This window comes from Perissodus microlepis, chromosome 3, assembly GCF_051167445.1.
Source record: "Perissodus microlepis isolate ML-2025 ecotype Zambia chromosome 3, ASM5116744v1, whole genome shotgun sequence".
Classification (NCBI taxonomy): domain Eukaryota; kingdom Metazoa; phylum Chordata; class Actinopteri; order Cichliformes; family Cichlidae; genus Perissodus; species Perissodus microlepis.
Genome location: NC_140463.1, coordinates 29,446,504 through 29,462,390, shown reverse-complemented (window position 1 = coordinate 29,462,390; position 15,887 = coordinate 29,446,504). Strand labels below are relative to the sequence as shown.

The window sequence follows — 15,887 nt, the reverse complement described above, 5'->3', positions numbered from 1 at the left end:
AGGATTTTAGGCTTGATACTAACAAAAGGAGAGTAGAAAAAGAAAAATATACAAGGCAAAAAGGGATCCACACTCTGAAGGTTGGGGCTTGTTTGGATCAGTCACAGGGAAGATATTTTTAGCTTAACTGTCATCCAAACAATGACTTTCTGGACAAGTTTGTTCAATTATAAAATATCTGAAAATATCATAAATTATATATGTAGCTGGTGCAGCCGAAGATAGCGTAGGCCCCGCTAGCTGTTCCCCGGCAGACCCCATGCAGCTGGGGAAAGAGGGCGGCTGGGTCACGGTGAGGAGGAAGCATAGTCCTAAACAGAAGCCCCAGGTACACCACCAACCCGTTCATGTGTCTAACCGTTTTTCCCCACTCGGTGACACACCCGCCGGGGGTCAAACTCTGGTAATTGGTGATTCTGTTCTCAGACATGTGAAGCTAGAGACACCGGCAACCATAGTCAATTGTCTTCCAGGGGCCAGAGCAGGCGACATTGAAGGAAATTTAAAACTGCTGGCTAAGGGTAAACGTAAATTCAGTAAAATCATAATTCACGTCAGCAGTAATGACACCCGGTTACGCCAATCGGAGGTCACTAAAATCAATATTGAATCGATGTGCAACTTTGCTAAAACAATGTCGGACTCTGTAGTTTTCTCTGGTCCCCTCCCCAATCAGACCAGGAGTGCAATGTTTAGCCGCATGTTCTCCTTAAATTGCTGGCTGTCTGAGTGGTGTCCCAGAAATGATGTGGGCTTCATAGATAATTGGCAAACCTTCTGGAGGAAACCTGGTCTTGTTAGGAGAGACGGCATCCATCCCACTTTGGATGGAGCAGCTCTCATTTCTAGAAATATGGACAAATTTATTAAACCCCCCAAAATATGACTATCCAGAGTTGCAGTCTTACACGCCTCTCTGCAGCTTCTCTCCTCCTGCTACCCCCCCAAAAACCCATCTCCATAGAGACTGTGTCAGCTTCCAAAAAGACAAAAAACAAACTAAAAACCAGCAACAAACAACTTAAACATAAACAATTACAAAGAAAGAACAATACAGTATCCACATCTGAACCAAAGAGTAAAACAGTGAAATGTGGATTATTAAATATTAGGTCTCTCTCCTCCAAGTCTCTGTTAGTACATGACTTAATAATTGATCAACAAATTGATTTACTCTGCCTTACAGAAACCTGGTTGCAGCAGGATGATTATGTTAGTTTAAATGAATCAACACCCCCGAGTCATTCTAACTACCAGAAACCTCGAAGCACAGGCCGAGGGGGCGGTGTGGCAGCAATTTTTCACACCAGCCTATTAATTAATGAAAGACCAAGACAGACTTTTAATTCATTTGAAAGCCTGATGCTTAACATTGTCGACCCCAGCTGTGAAACTCAGAAAACAGTCTTACTTGTTATCATCTATCGTCCACCTGGGCCTTACACAGAGTTTCTGTCTGATTTCTCAGACTTTATATCTAATTTAGTTCTGAGCTCAAATAAAATAATTATTGTGGGTGATTTTAACATCCATGTAGATGCTAAAAATGACAGCCTCAACATGGCATTTAGTCTGTTATTAGACTCAATTGGCTTCTCTCAAAATGTAAAAGAACCCACCCACCACTTTAATCACACTCTAGATCTTGTTTTAACATATGGCATAGAAACTGAACATTTAACAGTGTTTCCTGAAAACCCTCTGCTGTCTGATCATTTCCTGATAACATTTACATTTACAATAATTGATTACACAGCAGTGGAGAGTAGATTTTATCAAAGTAGATGTCTTTCTGAAAGCGCTGTAACTAAGTTTAAGAATATAATCCACCCACTGTTATCATCTTCAATGCTCTGTACCAACACAGAGCAGAGCAGCTATCTGAACGCTACCCCAACAGAGGTCGATTATCTTGTTAATAATTTCACCTCCTCACTACGTACGACTCTGGATACTGTAGCTCCAGTGAAAACTAAGGTCTCTAATCAGAAGTACCTGACTCCGTGGTATAATTCTCAAACACGTACCCTAAAGCAGATGACTCGTAATCTGGAGAGGAAATGGCGTGTCACAAATTTAGAGGATCATCATTTAGCCTGGAGAAATAGTTTGCTGCTTTATAAGAAAGCCCTCCGCAAAGCCAGAACATCTTACTATTCATCACTGATTGAAGAAAATAAGAACAACCCCAGGTTTCTCTTCAGCACTGTAGCCAGGCTGACAAAGAGTCAGAGCTCTGTTGAGCCAACCATCCCTTTAACGTTAACTAGTAATGACTTCATGAACTTCTTCACAAATAAAATTTTTATCATTAGAGAAAAAATTACCAGTAATCATCCCACAGATGTAATATTATCTACAGCTACTCTTAGTACCATTGATGTTAAGTTAGACTCTTTTTCTCCAATTGATCTTTCTGAGTTAACTTCAATAATTACTTCCTCCAAACCATCAACGTGTCTTTTAGACCCCATTCCTACAAAACTGCTCAAAGAAGTCCTGCCATTAATTAATTCTTCGATCTTAAATATGATCAACCTATCTCTAATAATCGGCTATGTACCACAGGCCTTCAAGCTGGCTGTAGTTAAACCTTTACTCAAAAAGCCATCTCTAGACCCAGCAGTCTTAGCTAATTATAGGCCAATCTCCAACCTTCCTTTCATATCAAAAATCCTTGAAAGAGTAGTTGTCAAACAGCTAACAGATCATCTGCAGAGGAACGGTTTATTTGAAGAGTTTCAGTCAGGTTTCAGAGCTCATCACAGCACAGAAACAGCTTTAGTGAAGGTTACAAATGATCTTCTTATGGCCTCTGACAGTGGACTCATCTCTGTGCTTGTCCTGCTAGACCTCAGTGCAGCGTTCGATACTGTTGACCATAATATCCTATTAGAGCGATTAGAACATGCTGTAGGTATTACAGGTACTGCACTGCAGTGGTTTGTATCATATCTATCTAATAGACTCCAATTTGTGCATGTAAATGGAGAGTCCTCTTCACACACTGAGGTTAATTATGGAGTTCCACAGGGTTCAGTGCTAGGACCAATTCTGTTTACATTATACATGCTTCCCTTAGGCAGCATCATTAAAAGACATAGCATACATTTTCACTGCTATGCAGATGACACCCAGCTCTATCTGTCCATGAAGCCAGATAACACACACCAATTAGTTAAACTGCAGGAATGTCTTAAAGACATAAAGACCTGGATGGCCGCTAACTTTCTGCTTCTTAATTCAGATAAAACTGAGGTTATTGCACTCGGCCCTGAAAATCTTAGAAATATGGTATCTAACCAGATTCATACTCTGGATGGCATTACCTTGGCCTCCAGTAACGCTGTGAGGAACCTTGGAGTCATTTTTGACCAGGACATGTCCTTCAATGCACATATTAAACATATATGTAAGACTGCTTTCTTCCATTTGCGCAACATCTCTAAAATTAGAAATATCCTGTCTCAGAGTGACGCTGAAAAACTAGTTCATGCATTTATTACTTCCAGGCTGGACTACTGTAATTCATTATTATCAGGATGTCCAAAAAACTCACTGAAAAGCCTTCAGCTAATCCAAAATGCTGCAGCAAGAGTACTGACAGGGACTAGAAAGAGAGAGCATATTTCTCCTGTTTTGGCTTCCCTTCATTGGCTTCCTGTTAAGTCCAGAATTGAATTCAAAATCCTGCTCCTCACATACAAGGTCTTAAATAATCAGGCCCCATCTTATCTTAATGACCTTGTAGTACCATATCACCCTATTAGAGCACTTCGCTCTCGCTCTGCAGGTCTACTTGTTGTTCCTAGAGTATTTAAAAGTAGAATGGGAGGCAGAGCCTTCAGTTTTCAGGCCCCTCTTCTGTGGAACCAGCTTCCAGTTTGGATTCGGGAGACAGAAACTATCTCTACTTTTAAGATTAGGCTTAAAACTTTCCTTTTTGCTAAAGCATATAGTTAGGGCTGGACCAGGTGACCCTGAATCCTCCCTTAGTTATGCTGCAATAGACGTAGGCTGCCGGGGGATTCCCATGATGCATTGAGTTTTTCCTTTCCAGTCACCTTTCTCACTCACTATGTATTAATAGACCTCTCTGCATTGAATCATATCTGTTATTAACCTCTGTCTCTCTTCCACAGCATGTCTTTTATCCTGTCTTCCATCTCTCACCCCAACCGGTCGCAGCAGATGGCCGCCCCTCCCTGAGCCTGGTTCTGCCGGAGGTTTCTTCCTGTTAAAAGGGAGTTTTTCCTTCCCACTGTCGCCAAAGTGCTTGCTCATAGGGGGTCATATGATTGTTGGGTTTTTCTCTGTATCTATGAAGCGTCTTGAGGCGACTTTTGTTGTGATTTGGCGCTATATAAATAAAATTGAATTGAATTGAATTGAATATCAATGATCTAACTGAGAATGTTCACCAGTAGCATTATGCTTCATCAAAATAGCACAAACTAAAACATTATTATTGTTTCAGCCTGAGATAGAGTGGTAAGACCAGAGGACCAGAGGAAACACAGCACAGCAAAGTATGAGTTAAAGATAATGTGTCTTTAGGTTGACATTAGTTATAACCCTCTGCACTTCAAGTATTGTCTATAATCACAGACAATCTTTATGGTTTACTTGGATTACTAAAGAGGAATGCAGTGTGGGCGTGACAGTCATGACAAAGCTCACTTTTCACTAGTAAGAAAGCAAGAAAGAGGTTACAGTTGCAACACTTGGTTCTGATCCAATTCTTAGTTTTATCTGAGCCACAATAGCAGTTCCAAAGTACTGCTGACTGAAAGCCAGCAGTGATGCAAGACATCTGTGAAAACTATATTCTAACTGAAAGCCAGCAATATTTTCACCAGAATCTTTATTTGGATCCCACAATTCAGGTGTTAAAGAGGGTCACCGAATATGTGTTAATGATCAGACTACCATTCTGAGGCCATGCGATTCAACAAAGGCATCTGCATTAGAGCAGAGTCCATATAAAGATGGAGGGATGGAGCAGTCAACTTTGTGATTTTCCATAAAACTGCAAAAAAGTCATCAAAGTGTGTTTGGTGGACTCTCCTGTGCTAATGTGTCCTGACAAAAGCAGGATTTGAGAATGAGCTCTGGAGATTCAGCGGGAAACAAATCAGACAATGATGATTGCCTTTGCTCTGGATGTCTGCATCACAGCCCAGTTACTCGTCTTTGTACGAGGAATAACAAAAGACTATGAAGGAACTGGCAGTAGTGCCAGTCAGTGATAGGGACTACAGTAAGAAGTGATTTGTTCTTGAAGGTAACTCCATGCTTAGCTAATGCTTAACCTGCAATGGGATACATTGGCAGGTGTTACAACCTATGGATGTCCAAATCTGACCAGGAAGAATGCCAGACTTCACAAAATGCCCAGTTTCTTATGCGGCCCATTGGAAAAATTCATTGCTCACCATATGATTGGAGCCCCCTCACCCCCAAGAAAATATTATGTCAATATGTTTAGAAAGAAATAATATTTAGATAAGGCATATTCCTCTCGGAACTCAGTACATTACATCCTTACAATGATGAAAGTGCACACTCTGCTTACAAACACGCTGATTTCAAAAGGATAGAAACACAATGCAGATTTACTGTGTTTATGCAAAGATACACAAGCACATCTCCAAAGAATGGATGAAAAAAATGCCTTTTTAGTAGAGTTCTAAGGAGGACACGTTGTGCTCTAACGTTCCCTTTCTTTTTATTTACTGTAAATCTCAGGAAAAGACAAATGCTGTTTATCGTAAGGAGAACTGTAAGTAAACTTTGTGGAGAGTGCAACAGAAAGAGTAAAAGATTAGGCATCAGCGCTTCTGCTGTGCAAACTGTTGATATTAGACTGATCGTTGAAAGAGATTTCACTTCTCTGGAAGTAGCTCAGCAACATAGAAGTTCATTTATTCTCAAGACTCACACATTAGTGACTGGAGTTAGTTCAAACATGAAAAGGGAAATCTGACGTCAGTTTCAGCGAATACAAGCGACACCTGAAGGAAGGCATGTCTCAACATGAAGAAGTCACAGACAAAGTCCTTACAATTAGGTGAACGTAGAAAGTTTAAATGCCAAAGAATTGCGACAGCAGGATTTACAGTGTGGGAGAACGCAAATCAAAAAAACTAATTTTTATTGCAGCCACTTCTTAGGAAGACATCCTTGGCCGGGGTCCACGTACCTGTGAGTGTATATAAGGAGGTTCAGAGATGATGAACCTCACAGTCCTGCACACTCAGGCAGCTCGAGAAGTGAAGGAGACACACAGCAGCAGAGATCCTTCATATCTGAGAAGAACAAATCAGTTGAAGACTGAGCCTTCAGTAGATCCTCCACTCAATAATTTAAAAGCTTTAAGATGAAGACAAGTGTTGCCATCCAGTGCATCGTTCTCCTGGCCTGCATGGCCCTTTGCACTTCACATGGTAAGTGTGTTTCATCAGATTATGGAAAACTTTGGTGTATTTGTGCAGTTTGAGAGGAGCTAAGTTATGCCAACAAATCAATTTAAATATATTTATGTTTAAGTAAAATATGAAACTGCAGCAGTTTAACATTAATTATCACTTTCTACCTTTTCCAGTTATTCCAAGGTGCCGGTGTTTGAAGCCCAGTAAGTCTGTAAAGATCGCTCTCATCGCTCAACTCAAGGTGGATGAGCCTCGTCCATACTGCAACAGGAGAGAAGTCATGTAAGTGCCCACAGTGACAGGAGCACATTATTAATAAGAGCTCAGTCATTAATAAGGATTGTTTATAAAGTGGTTTTAAATCAAAGTTTTCTTTACATGTTACAGTGTCACACTGAAGAATGGGAGTGAACAGTGTCTCGATCCTGAGTCAAAATTCACCATAATGCTGCTAGAAAAACTGTAAGTCACACAGATGTTTTTTTTCTTTCATTCGCTGTTATTCAACTAAATGTGAGTTAAATATTAGAGAGGAAGTCAGTGAAGTTAAAACAGGAACATCAACTCACTTTGGAGCATCAGTGCGAGGCTCTGCACATCAGTGATTAAAAATCAGAATCAGCATACTTTATTAAACCCTAAGGAAATTGTGTGGGTTAGAGTTGCTCCAGTATGGTAACACAACACTGATGGTTTTACTGATGGTTGTAGAGCAGCAGTTTAAAGCTCAGGGTAAAAATGCATGACTTGATCTCTTCACTACCACTGGAGCTTCAAGGTCTCATCTCTGTGATACGTTGTCTTTGCAGGAATCAGATGAAAAATACGACCGTCAGCCCTCAAACAACCACATCACCAGCCGCAGTGCCAGAATCATCATGATCCGCTTTGCATGTTTAGCGCTGGTACAACATGTGTCGATCAAGAAGGAGCAGCACAGCTTGGGTTCTCATCACAAAATATAAATGCAAAGTAGACAGTGACAGCTACAACTGACAGCAAGTTGTAAACAGATTTAATATCAGATGTAAAATATTTATTATCCAAGTTCTCAGTCATTTTTTTCTGGAGACAATCAGGGACGGGCGTTGGAAATCTTATCATTCAGCCTGTCTTCAGATTGAATTTCTGATTAATAAGCATATATTTTATTAAAAAAGTATGTTTTTTTAGTTTTGTGTCAGACAGCAGTGCTCTTATTCAGTGCACATGCAGACGTGATGTGTGTGATAAATGTGAGCAGTGGTTATAGGTTAATGTGTAATGTATCTATTATTAAAGGGTTTGTAAACAATTAAAGAAGTGAACTTTTGTGGATACAGCATGTTTATGTACCATGTTTATTTTTAATGCTGAAAAGTTCCTCAAAATAAATAATAAATCTGGAGTTTGTTAAAAAAATTACATCTTTTCACTTTATTATAACTAATAACTCACCAGTTTGCCACCACTTTAGACACAGTCAGCAAAAAGAGAACAAAAACAAACAAAACAAAAGGAGAGGCCGATTCTAAATATCAGCAGGTTTGGCATTAAACCTGGTTTCACTTCAAACTATAAGCATCAACTGAAAAAAAAAAAGGTTCCAAGTCATTAAACTGCTTTGCTTTTATCTCTGAGCTGTGAAAGAGATTGATTCATGAGCGGTGATGTGTTACAGCATCGCTCACAGTATCAAGACAGCAGATTGGATGTAAGCATGTGTAAAAACACAGATATGCTTAAAAAGGAAAAAGTTTCTTTCTTCTGTAATTTGTACAAATTACAGATCAATATCAGCTTTATGTAGGACACTCACTGGCCATTTTATTAGGTACACCTCTCTAGTACTGAGCCCACTCTTGCTTTGGACTTCCTGTTTCCTTCATATCAGCTTGAAGCACTCTGGTCGTTTTCTGGCATCAGAACTCCCACTCACTGGAAATTTCTTCTTTTTCTGCCTTTTCTCTGTAAACCACAGAGGTGGTTGTGTGGGAAGAAATCTGTAAATAAAAGTTTATAAAGAAGTCCCCTTTATAATTACTGGACTGCAACTAAAAAGATGATGAACCTGAAATGTCTAAATTATGACTGTTTTATGCAACTAATGCAACCATTTCACAGACTTTCTTGTTTTTTTAAAAAAAGTTTATACACTTACACACTTCGCAAAACAAAATATGATCACGTTTAAATTGTGTAATTTCATTTGTAGTGAAGCATTTCTGGGATAGGCTCCAACCACCCCACCTGCAACCCTGACAACATTAAGTGGAGGATAATGAATGGATGACATTTCTGAGTGGACTTGTTGTGGTTAAACATATGCAGCTCCAGAGTTTGACTATTTTGTGTGCATTTTTGTAAAATTCCTTTAAACTTTGTTTTCTGTTGTAAATTTTCCAGGCCCTCTTGTAACTCATTGTTTACTTTGCATATGATGAAACACTTTCATCCCATATCTGCAGAACTGCCATTCCTCACTAAAAGGAAGTAAAATTTTTGAACTAACGCCTAAAAGATGGTGTCAGCTTTTTCTGCAGACAAGATGAATGTACTTTTTTTCTAACTGAATAGTTTGTGTTTATTATCTCGGAAGAGGGCCAAATTAAAACAAAACAAAACAACAAAAAACATTATCATATAGTTTCAATACTGTTCACTTACCTCTGCCAAACAGTGACTGTATAAAGACTCTACCTGCATGGTTAGCTGTGTGATTGCAGAGGAATGTGCTGGGTGTCTGCCAGAAGGGAAATGTCTCACTCTGCTCTTGAGATAACAGAGATCAATGCTGTCACTATACCTGGTTTTGAGCCAGTTGCCGGTGTTACTCATCATTACTCACATGAACTCCAGAGTAGTACTGTTGGCTCCAAGCCAGCAATAGTGCTGGAAAGTTAGTCAAAATATCCAGAGCTTTCATTTGAATTCCACAGTCCCCCTTCAGCAGGTAATTCAGGTCCCAAATATGAACCCATCATACAAGAACAAAACCTCAGCACTGACCGGAATTAGTCTAGACGTTGGTGGTGGTGAAGAAGGAGGCTTGGATGGAGCTCTGAGTGACCAGCATGAAGTGAGAGATGGGGAAGTAGGTGGGCTGAGTGAATGAGAGTCAGAAAGGCAGAATAACACAACGGAGCTGAGATATAAAGTACGCTGAACGGGAGCTGATTGACTCGAAGAAGTTGGTCAAGAAGATGATTGTACTAGAGCTGTGATGTCAGCAGTGTGGTAAAGTGGAAGCGTTGTAAAGGACAGACTAGCAGCCGAACACCTACAAAAGCAGGCAGATCACTGATTACAGATCTTCCTTAGTGAACTTGCACATAAGATTCATTACAACTTCCAGCCTGAGAGACTGAAGTTTAGAAATATACACTATACTTCTGCATGTGAAGTACAGATGGTATTAAGTCCCAGAGCCCAGATAAAGGAAGATCTTGACAACCTGTCCCACCAGCCTTCAGTGTCCACTGCAACACAGCTGTATGGTCTTGCTGAAGGTCAAGTTTCAACAAGTTTCCTTGGAATTGAATATTTGTAAACTCAAATGTGACGCAATAAGGAGCTGTTAACAGGAATTGAAAGTACAACACAGCCACTGAATTTCTACTGTGAGAGGACAGGAAACAGATTTTTTGCAGCCACTTCTTAGGAAGAAATCCTTGGCCAGAGTCCACCCAGCTGTGAGTGTATATAAGGAGGTTCAGAGATGATGAACCTCACAGTCCTGCACACTCAGGCAGCTCGAGAAGTGAAGGAGACGCACAGCAGCAGAGATCCTTCATATCTGAGAAGAACAAATCAGTTGAAGACTGAGCCTTCAGTAGATCCTCCACTCAATAATTTAAAAGCTTTAAGATGAAGACAAGTGTTGCCATCCAGTGCATCGTTCTCCTGGCCTGCATGGCCCTTTGCACTTCACATGGTAAGTGTGTTTTTATGGAAAACCTTGGTGTATCTGTGCATCTTGAGAGGAGCTGAATTATGAAAACAAATCAATCTAAATATATTTATGTTTAAGTAAAATATGAAACTGCAGCAGTTTAACATTAATTATCACTTTCTACCCTTTCCAGTTATTCCAAGGTGCCGGTGTTTGAAGACAAGTACGTTTGTAAGAGGTCCCATCACTGAAGTTAAGGTAGATGAGCCTCGTCCATACTGCAACAGGAGAGAAGTCATGTAAGTGCCCACAGTGACAGGAGCACATTATTAATAAGAGCTCAGTCATTAATAAGGATTGTTTATAAAGTGGTTTTATATCAAAGCTTTCTTTACATGTTACAGTGTCACACTGAAGGATGGGAGTGAACGGTGTCTCGATCCTGAGTCTAAATTCACCAAAGAACTACTGAAAAAACAGTCACTCAGATGTTTTTTTTCTTTCATTCGCTGTTATTCAACTAAATGTGAGTTAAATGTTAGACAGGAAGTCAGTGAAGTTAAAACAGGAACATCAACAGTCACTTTGGAGCATCGTGCGAGGCTCTGCACATCAGTGATTAAAAATACTGATGGTTTTAGAGTAATAGTTCAAAGCTCAGGATGAAAACTGCTTCTGGGTCACAGGACAAATCTGATCGGTTTTAATAAACATCTTAATGCAGTATCAATACTATAGATTATATCATTAATGATGCAGAATATATTGTAGCCATAAAATAATTTCTTTAATTCCACAATGAACAATTAACAAGCTACAGTAATTGAATGTCTTTATCGTGTTTTTGCTAGTAAAATTCAGGATCGTCATTCTCATAATTTAGAAGGTGAAGAAGTTAAGAGAGAAATCACTGCTTGAGTGTTATGAGTTATGAATCTGTTCACTATCACTGGAGCTTCAAGGTCTCACGTCTGTGATTTGTTGTCTTCACAGGAGGCAGAAGAAAAGTCAGCATAAGACGACCGTCAGCCCCCAAACAACCACATCATCAGCCACAGTGTCAAACTCATTATGATGCACTTTGCATGTTTATAACTGTTACACAAAAGAAACCAGACATCACTCAATGAGAAGAAGAAGCAGCCGAGATCCGGTGCAGATTTGTCCACCACATCCCACCGTGGTCTATGGCAGCGGTCCCCAACCCCCGGGCCTCGGACCGCTACCGGTCCGTGAGTCGTTTGGTACCGGGCCGCGAGAGTTGAGGCTCAGGTGTGAAATGTATGGTTTTCAGGGTTTTTATTGGTTTTCAGCGTTATTTTGTTATCGTTTTTATCGTTAACTCGGTTTTCCTGGGTCTTTTCACGTGTGTTATGAATAAATCTTCTTTTTTTCGGTACCGGTACTAGTTTTATTTTGTTGTAGTTATCCGCGACACCTTAAAGGCCGGTCCGTGAAAATATTGTCGGGCATAAACCGGTCCGTGGCGCAAAAAAGGTTGGGGACCGCTGTTCTATGGGACTGAAATCTGGTGACTCTGGAGGTCATTTACATGCAGTCAGCTCACTGCCATGTTCAGGACACCAGCTTGAGTTGTGAGATATGGTGCATTATACTGCAGGAAGTAGCCATCAGAAGATGTGTACACTGTGGTCATAAAGGGATGGACATGGAAACAGTAAACAGTGAACATTGTTCAGCTCTTGGACTGGATACATGTTTAAGTATTTGGGATTTTTTATTCTTTTTTTAATGCACTTATCATCAAGAGTGGCTCCTCCAGCTGATTTTAAACCAAAACTCTCCAAACCAGCTGATATGAGAGATCCACTTACACGACACAGAACACGCTGATTTCAACATCTGGAAATAGCATTGAGCTCGTTTCATAGTTCAATATTCCTTCCATAGAGTGCAGCCTTTGTGTTTTGTGTTTTATTTCATTTCATCGTTGGTCTGTTCTGGATTATTTTTATAACGTGTATATTTTTGGATTCTCAGTGACTGAAATAAAGGTTGTTTTCTGTTTGCTTCACTTTCTTGCCTTTGAGTCCAGTATCTGGGTCCTTAACCTTGCACATTGTGACAGAATCTCCTCTTTCATATCTAAAATAACCAATTCTGAGATTTTAAGAACACTGAACATTTTGCTCTCTAAAAATGAGGCTTGATCGTCAGTGTTCAGTGTCAACACTGTGAACTGTTTACCATGATAATTTTGCAGTTTGCTTTAAAAATTTAGCTTAAACACGATGCAAGAACATGATACACATGTGTGACTCAAACAGCTTCATCATGAACTCGAAATCACTGAATCTGAATCCTGCATGAAAAGGTGTGTCGGGTTCTGAAGACATAACCATTAATCTTGTAAGAAGTGAGGGGATAAAACTTCACTCTTTCACATTTAGCTGGTGAAAACTGTTTTGTGTCAAGACTAAATTTATTAGCCTTGATTTTGTGTTTAAGTCACTGCTTCCTGTAAGTAGTTGAACATGGGAATAATAATAATAATAATAACATATTTCCAAACTCCAGATGTGAAAAAGTTATCTGAGGTTTGGGAACTGGGAGCTGAGCCTGTCGTGGGTTTCTGCCAGGAGTGAAGGAGACCTTTACAGGGGGACCCTCGGTCAAGGTTTAAATCTAAAATACAAACTCTCCAATCAGTTATGTGTTGATACATTTTATTTAAGATTATATTTCACCCAACATATATTTTAGATAGCAATAGACAGAAAATAGAAATCTAGAAAACCAGTGGTCATCACATGTACAGTAAAGACATCACTAAAACCATTTAAACGATCGCTTTGTGGTGAAAATCTCCTGAAGTAAATGTCGACATCTGGATATTTGGTTCTGAAAATGTTGCACAGATGCTAAACTTTAACTGGAAGCTCTACTTGGATACTTTAAAGCACCATCCTCGAGGGTCACATGCAAATATTTTGATATAGGCTACTGAAGTAAAAAGCTGCGTTTCTCAACTGCAGAGTTACACTGAAAGGATACATATTTAGGCTAGTTAGTGCCAAGTGACACATTAATAAAATACTGAATACTTTATTCAATTCAATTTTATTTACCAGCACCAAAAACATTGGCAACAAAATTCTTTATATTGTAATGTAAGGGTACAGAGAAAACTCCAACAATCAGATAACCACCTATGAGCAAGTACTTGGTGACAGTGGGAAGGAAAAACTCCCTTTTAACAGAAAGAAACCTCTAACAGAACCAGGCTCAGAGGAGGAAGACAGGACAAAGACACGCTGTGAAAGAGAGCCACAGACTAATAATAACTAGTGACTAAATACAATAAAAAGTGAAGAAGTAGCACTCAGTGCATCATAGAAAGCACCCAGCAGCCTAGACCTCTTGCAGCATAACCAATTGGGCTGGGATTTCTAGAATCAATTCCATTCCGATTCAATTTTGATTCAGACAGAAATATTGTAATTCTGATCATTTATTAATACTGACACTCGTGAGACTTCATCAGAGGTGTAAACATCACAGCAGATGCCATTCTGTCAAAGTAACTGAGGATGAAACACAGAAAAACATTAAGGAGATTTTCTTGGCTTGTCTTTTTATAGCAGTTAACCTTAAAAATATTCTGCAGTAGATCAAATACGGAAGAAAACCATGAATCAACATGAACATTGCCTGATGCTGCTGAAGTGAAAGTTACAGAGGTTTTATTAGAGACACAGCTAAGGGTTTTGCAATTTCTCATAATTTTAAAAAGTTTAAATTTCTCTGGTATTGAACAGCAGAAATTAGATTTTCTTGTAGGAAGTCATTTAAAAAAAACAGCAGGAAACTGCGCTGTAAACAACGGTAGACTGGTGCGTAATACGCAAATCCAAATGTGCAAAACTGGTATTCACCACAGTAATGCTGATGTCTGTCACAACACAGTAGACGGATAAGACAAACACATAAGGACTTGTTATTATTTCCAGTGTAGCTGCTGATGTCTGCAAGTGCTGGAACTGAGCATGACTCACACTGATTTCATCACAAGAATAAGATTAGATCTAAAACCCCCATCTAGCCCAGGGACTAGCTGACTGTGACTGACTTCCCATATCATTCACACAAGATCGTCTGGTGTTTTCTCGCTGAGGGCAGGAAACTGAAGGAGAAACAGCCTCACGCACCAGACTGACAAGAGGCTGAACTCGCTCCCCTCTTCACAAAAAAAGACTGAGTTGTAATACGCGCACACACCAGCACCAGTCCCTTTACTACATTGCTACTGCTACTATTTCATACATTTCAGAGGCGTCCAAATAGGCTACATGTCTTCATGCAAGGTATCTGTCAAAATACCTGAATATACCTGTCCAGTGGAAGCACATAGAAGGAGTGGAGAAGCGAGTGTGAAACATTCTTAATGACGAAGTCTACCTTGGTTTCTGCTGTGATTGGTGACCTTATTAATCTGAGAATTTCAGTATTTTTAAAAGTAATGGAGACGTTTTTCTTGCATTCCCACACCCTTACAGATTTACTCATTGACAGATTTACTGCATTTACTAAGTGCAATGATACACGTGCACATCTGCTGTCACGGCCAGGCGGATCAGCTGCACGCTGATCAGCCCTCTGTTTCTCTCTCTTCCTCTTCTCTCTCGCCGGGGCGGAACTCACTGTGGGTTCACGCCCTCGGCCCACGCCCTCGGGAAATGAGACACCTGGGTCTCATTAAGGGGAGCAGCATTTAAGCCAGGAGGTGACTGCTGTTCGTCGCTGGATTGTTGTCTACCACGCAGCTTCCTGGATTTTCCCCTGTGTGATTCCCGTGTGGCAGTGTCGGAGTGTGAGCCTGTGATCGTGTGAGTGGATATTCTGAAGAACGCGTGCTTTCCCCTGGACTTCCCTGGAGACCCCTTCTCCCCCCACTCAGCTGTATATAACACCCCCCCCCCCCCCGCACATTCTTGTATATACACCTGGTGACTTGTAAATAAACCCTTCTTGTGAGCATCAGAACCGGAGTCCTGCGCTTGAGTCCTCCTCCAAACCATAACATCTGCAAACAATGAATAGAAAATGATCTTTTCAACTGTGTTTAAAGGAACTTCCAATTTTCTTTCTTTTTATCATTTTATTTATTTATTTTATTTATTGGAAAGTGTTCAAACACTTTTATCATAAAGAGAAGTGTAAGTAAACTTTAAGCAGAGTGCATCAGAAACAGTAAAATATTAGGCATATCATATCATATCATAATTTGAGCTGTCTAAATTATTCATATTAGACTGATCATATAAAGACTTTATTGCATTTCACCTCTCTGTAAGTAGATCAGAGATACAAAATATCCTTTATCAGCAAAACTCACATATGAGTGATTGGAGTGAGTCCAAAACGAGTGAAATGTGACATCAATTTCAACAGATACAAACGACACCTGAAGGCAGGCATGTCTCAACATCAACCAGTGGCACAGGAAATCTTTGCGAGTAAGTGAACGTATAAAGTTTAAATTCCAAAGGATTGCGACAGCAGGATTTCCACTGTGGGAGGACAGACATCGGAAACAAATTTTTGCAGCCACTTCTTAGGAAGAC

At 39.9% G+C, this 15,887-nt stretch overlaps 2 protein-coding genes across 2 annotated transcripts; both read left to right on the top strand.

Annotated features, from left to right (window-relative positions):
- The first annotated feature begins 6,193 nt into the window (after window positions 1-6,193).
- On the top strand, window positions 6,194-7,811 carry LOC146391036 (permeability factor 2-like). The gene is made up of 4 exons (XM_084918436.1): window positions 6,194-6,446; window positions 6,605-6,713; window positions 6,819-6,893; window positions 7,241-7,811. The coding sequence occupies exons 1-4, from the start codon at window positions 6,380-6,382 to the stop codon at window positions 7,311-7,313; spliced, it is 324 nt and encodes a 107-aa protein (XP_084774562.1). The 5' UTR covers window positions 6,194-6,379; the 3' UTR covers window positions 7,314-7,811.
- A 2,309-nt stretch (window positions 7,812-10,120) lies between these two features.
- Window positions 10,121-12,331, top strand: LOC146391035 (permeability factor 2-like). The gene is made up of 4 exons (XM_084918424.1): window positions 10,121-10,344; window positions 10,496-10,601; window positions 10,707-10,828; window positions 11,296-12,331. Coding segments are annotated over exons 1-4 (297 nt in total). The 5' UTR covers window positions 10,121-10,277; the 3' UTR covers window positions 11,298-12,331.
- Window positions 12,332-15,887: the final 3,556 nt, after the last annotated feature.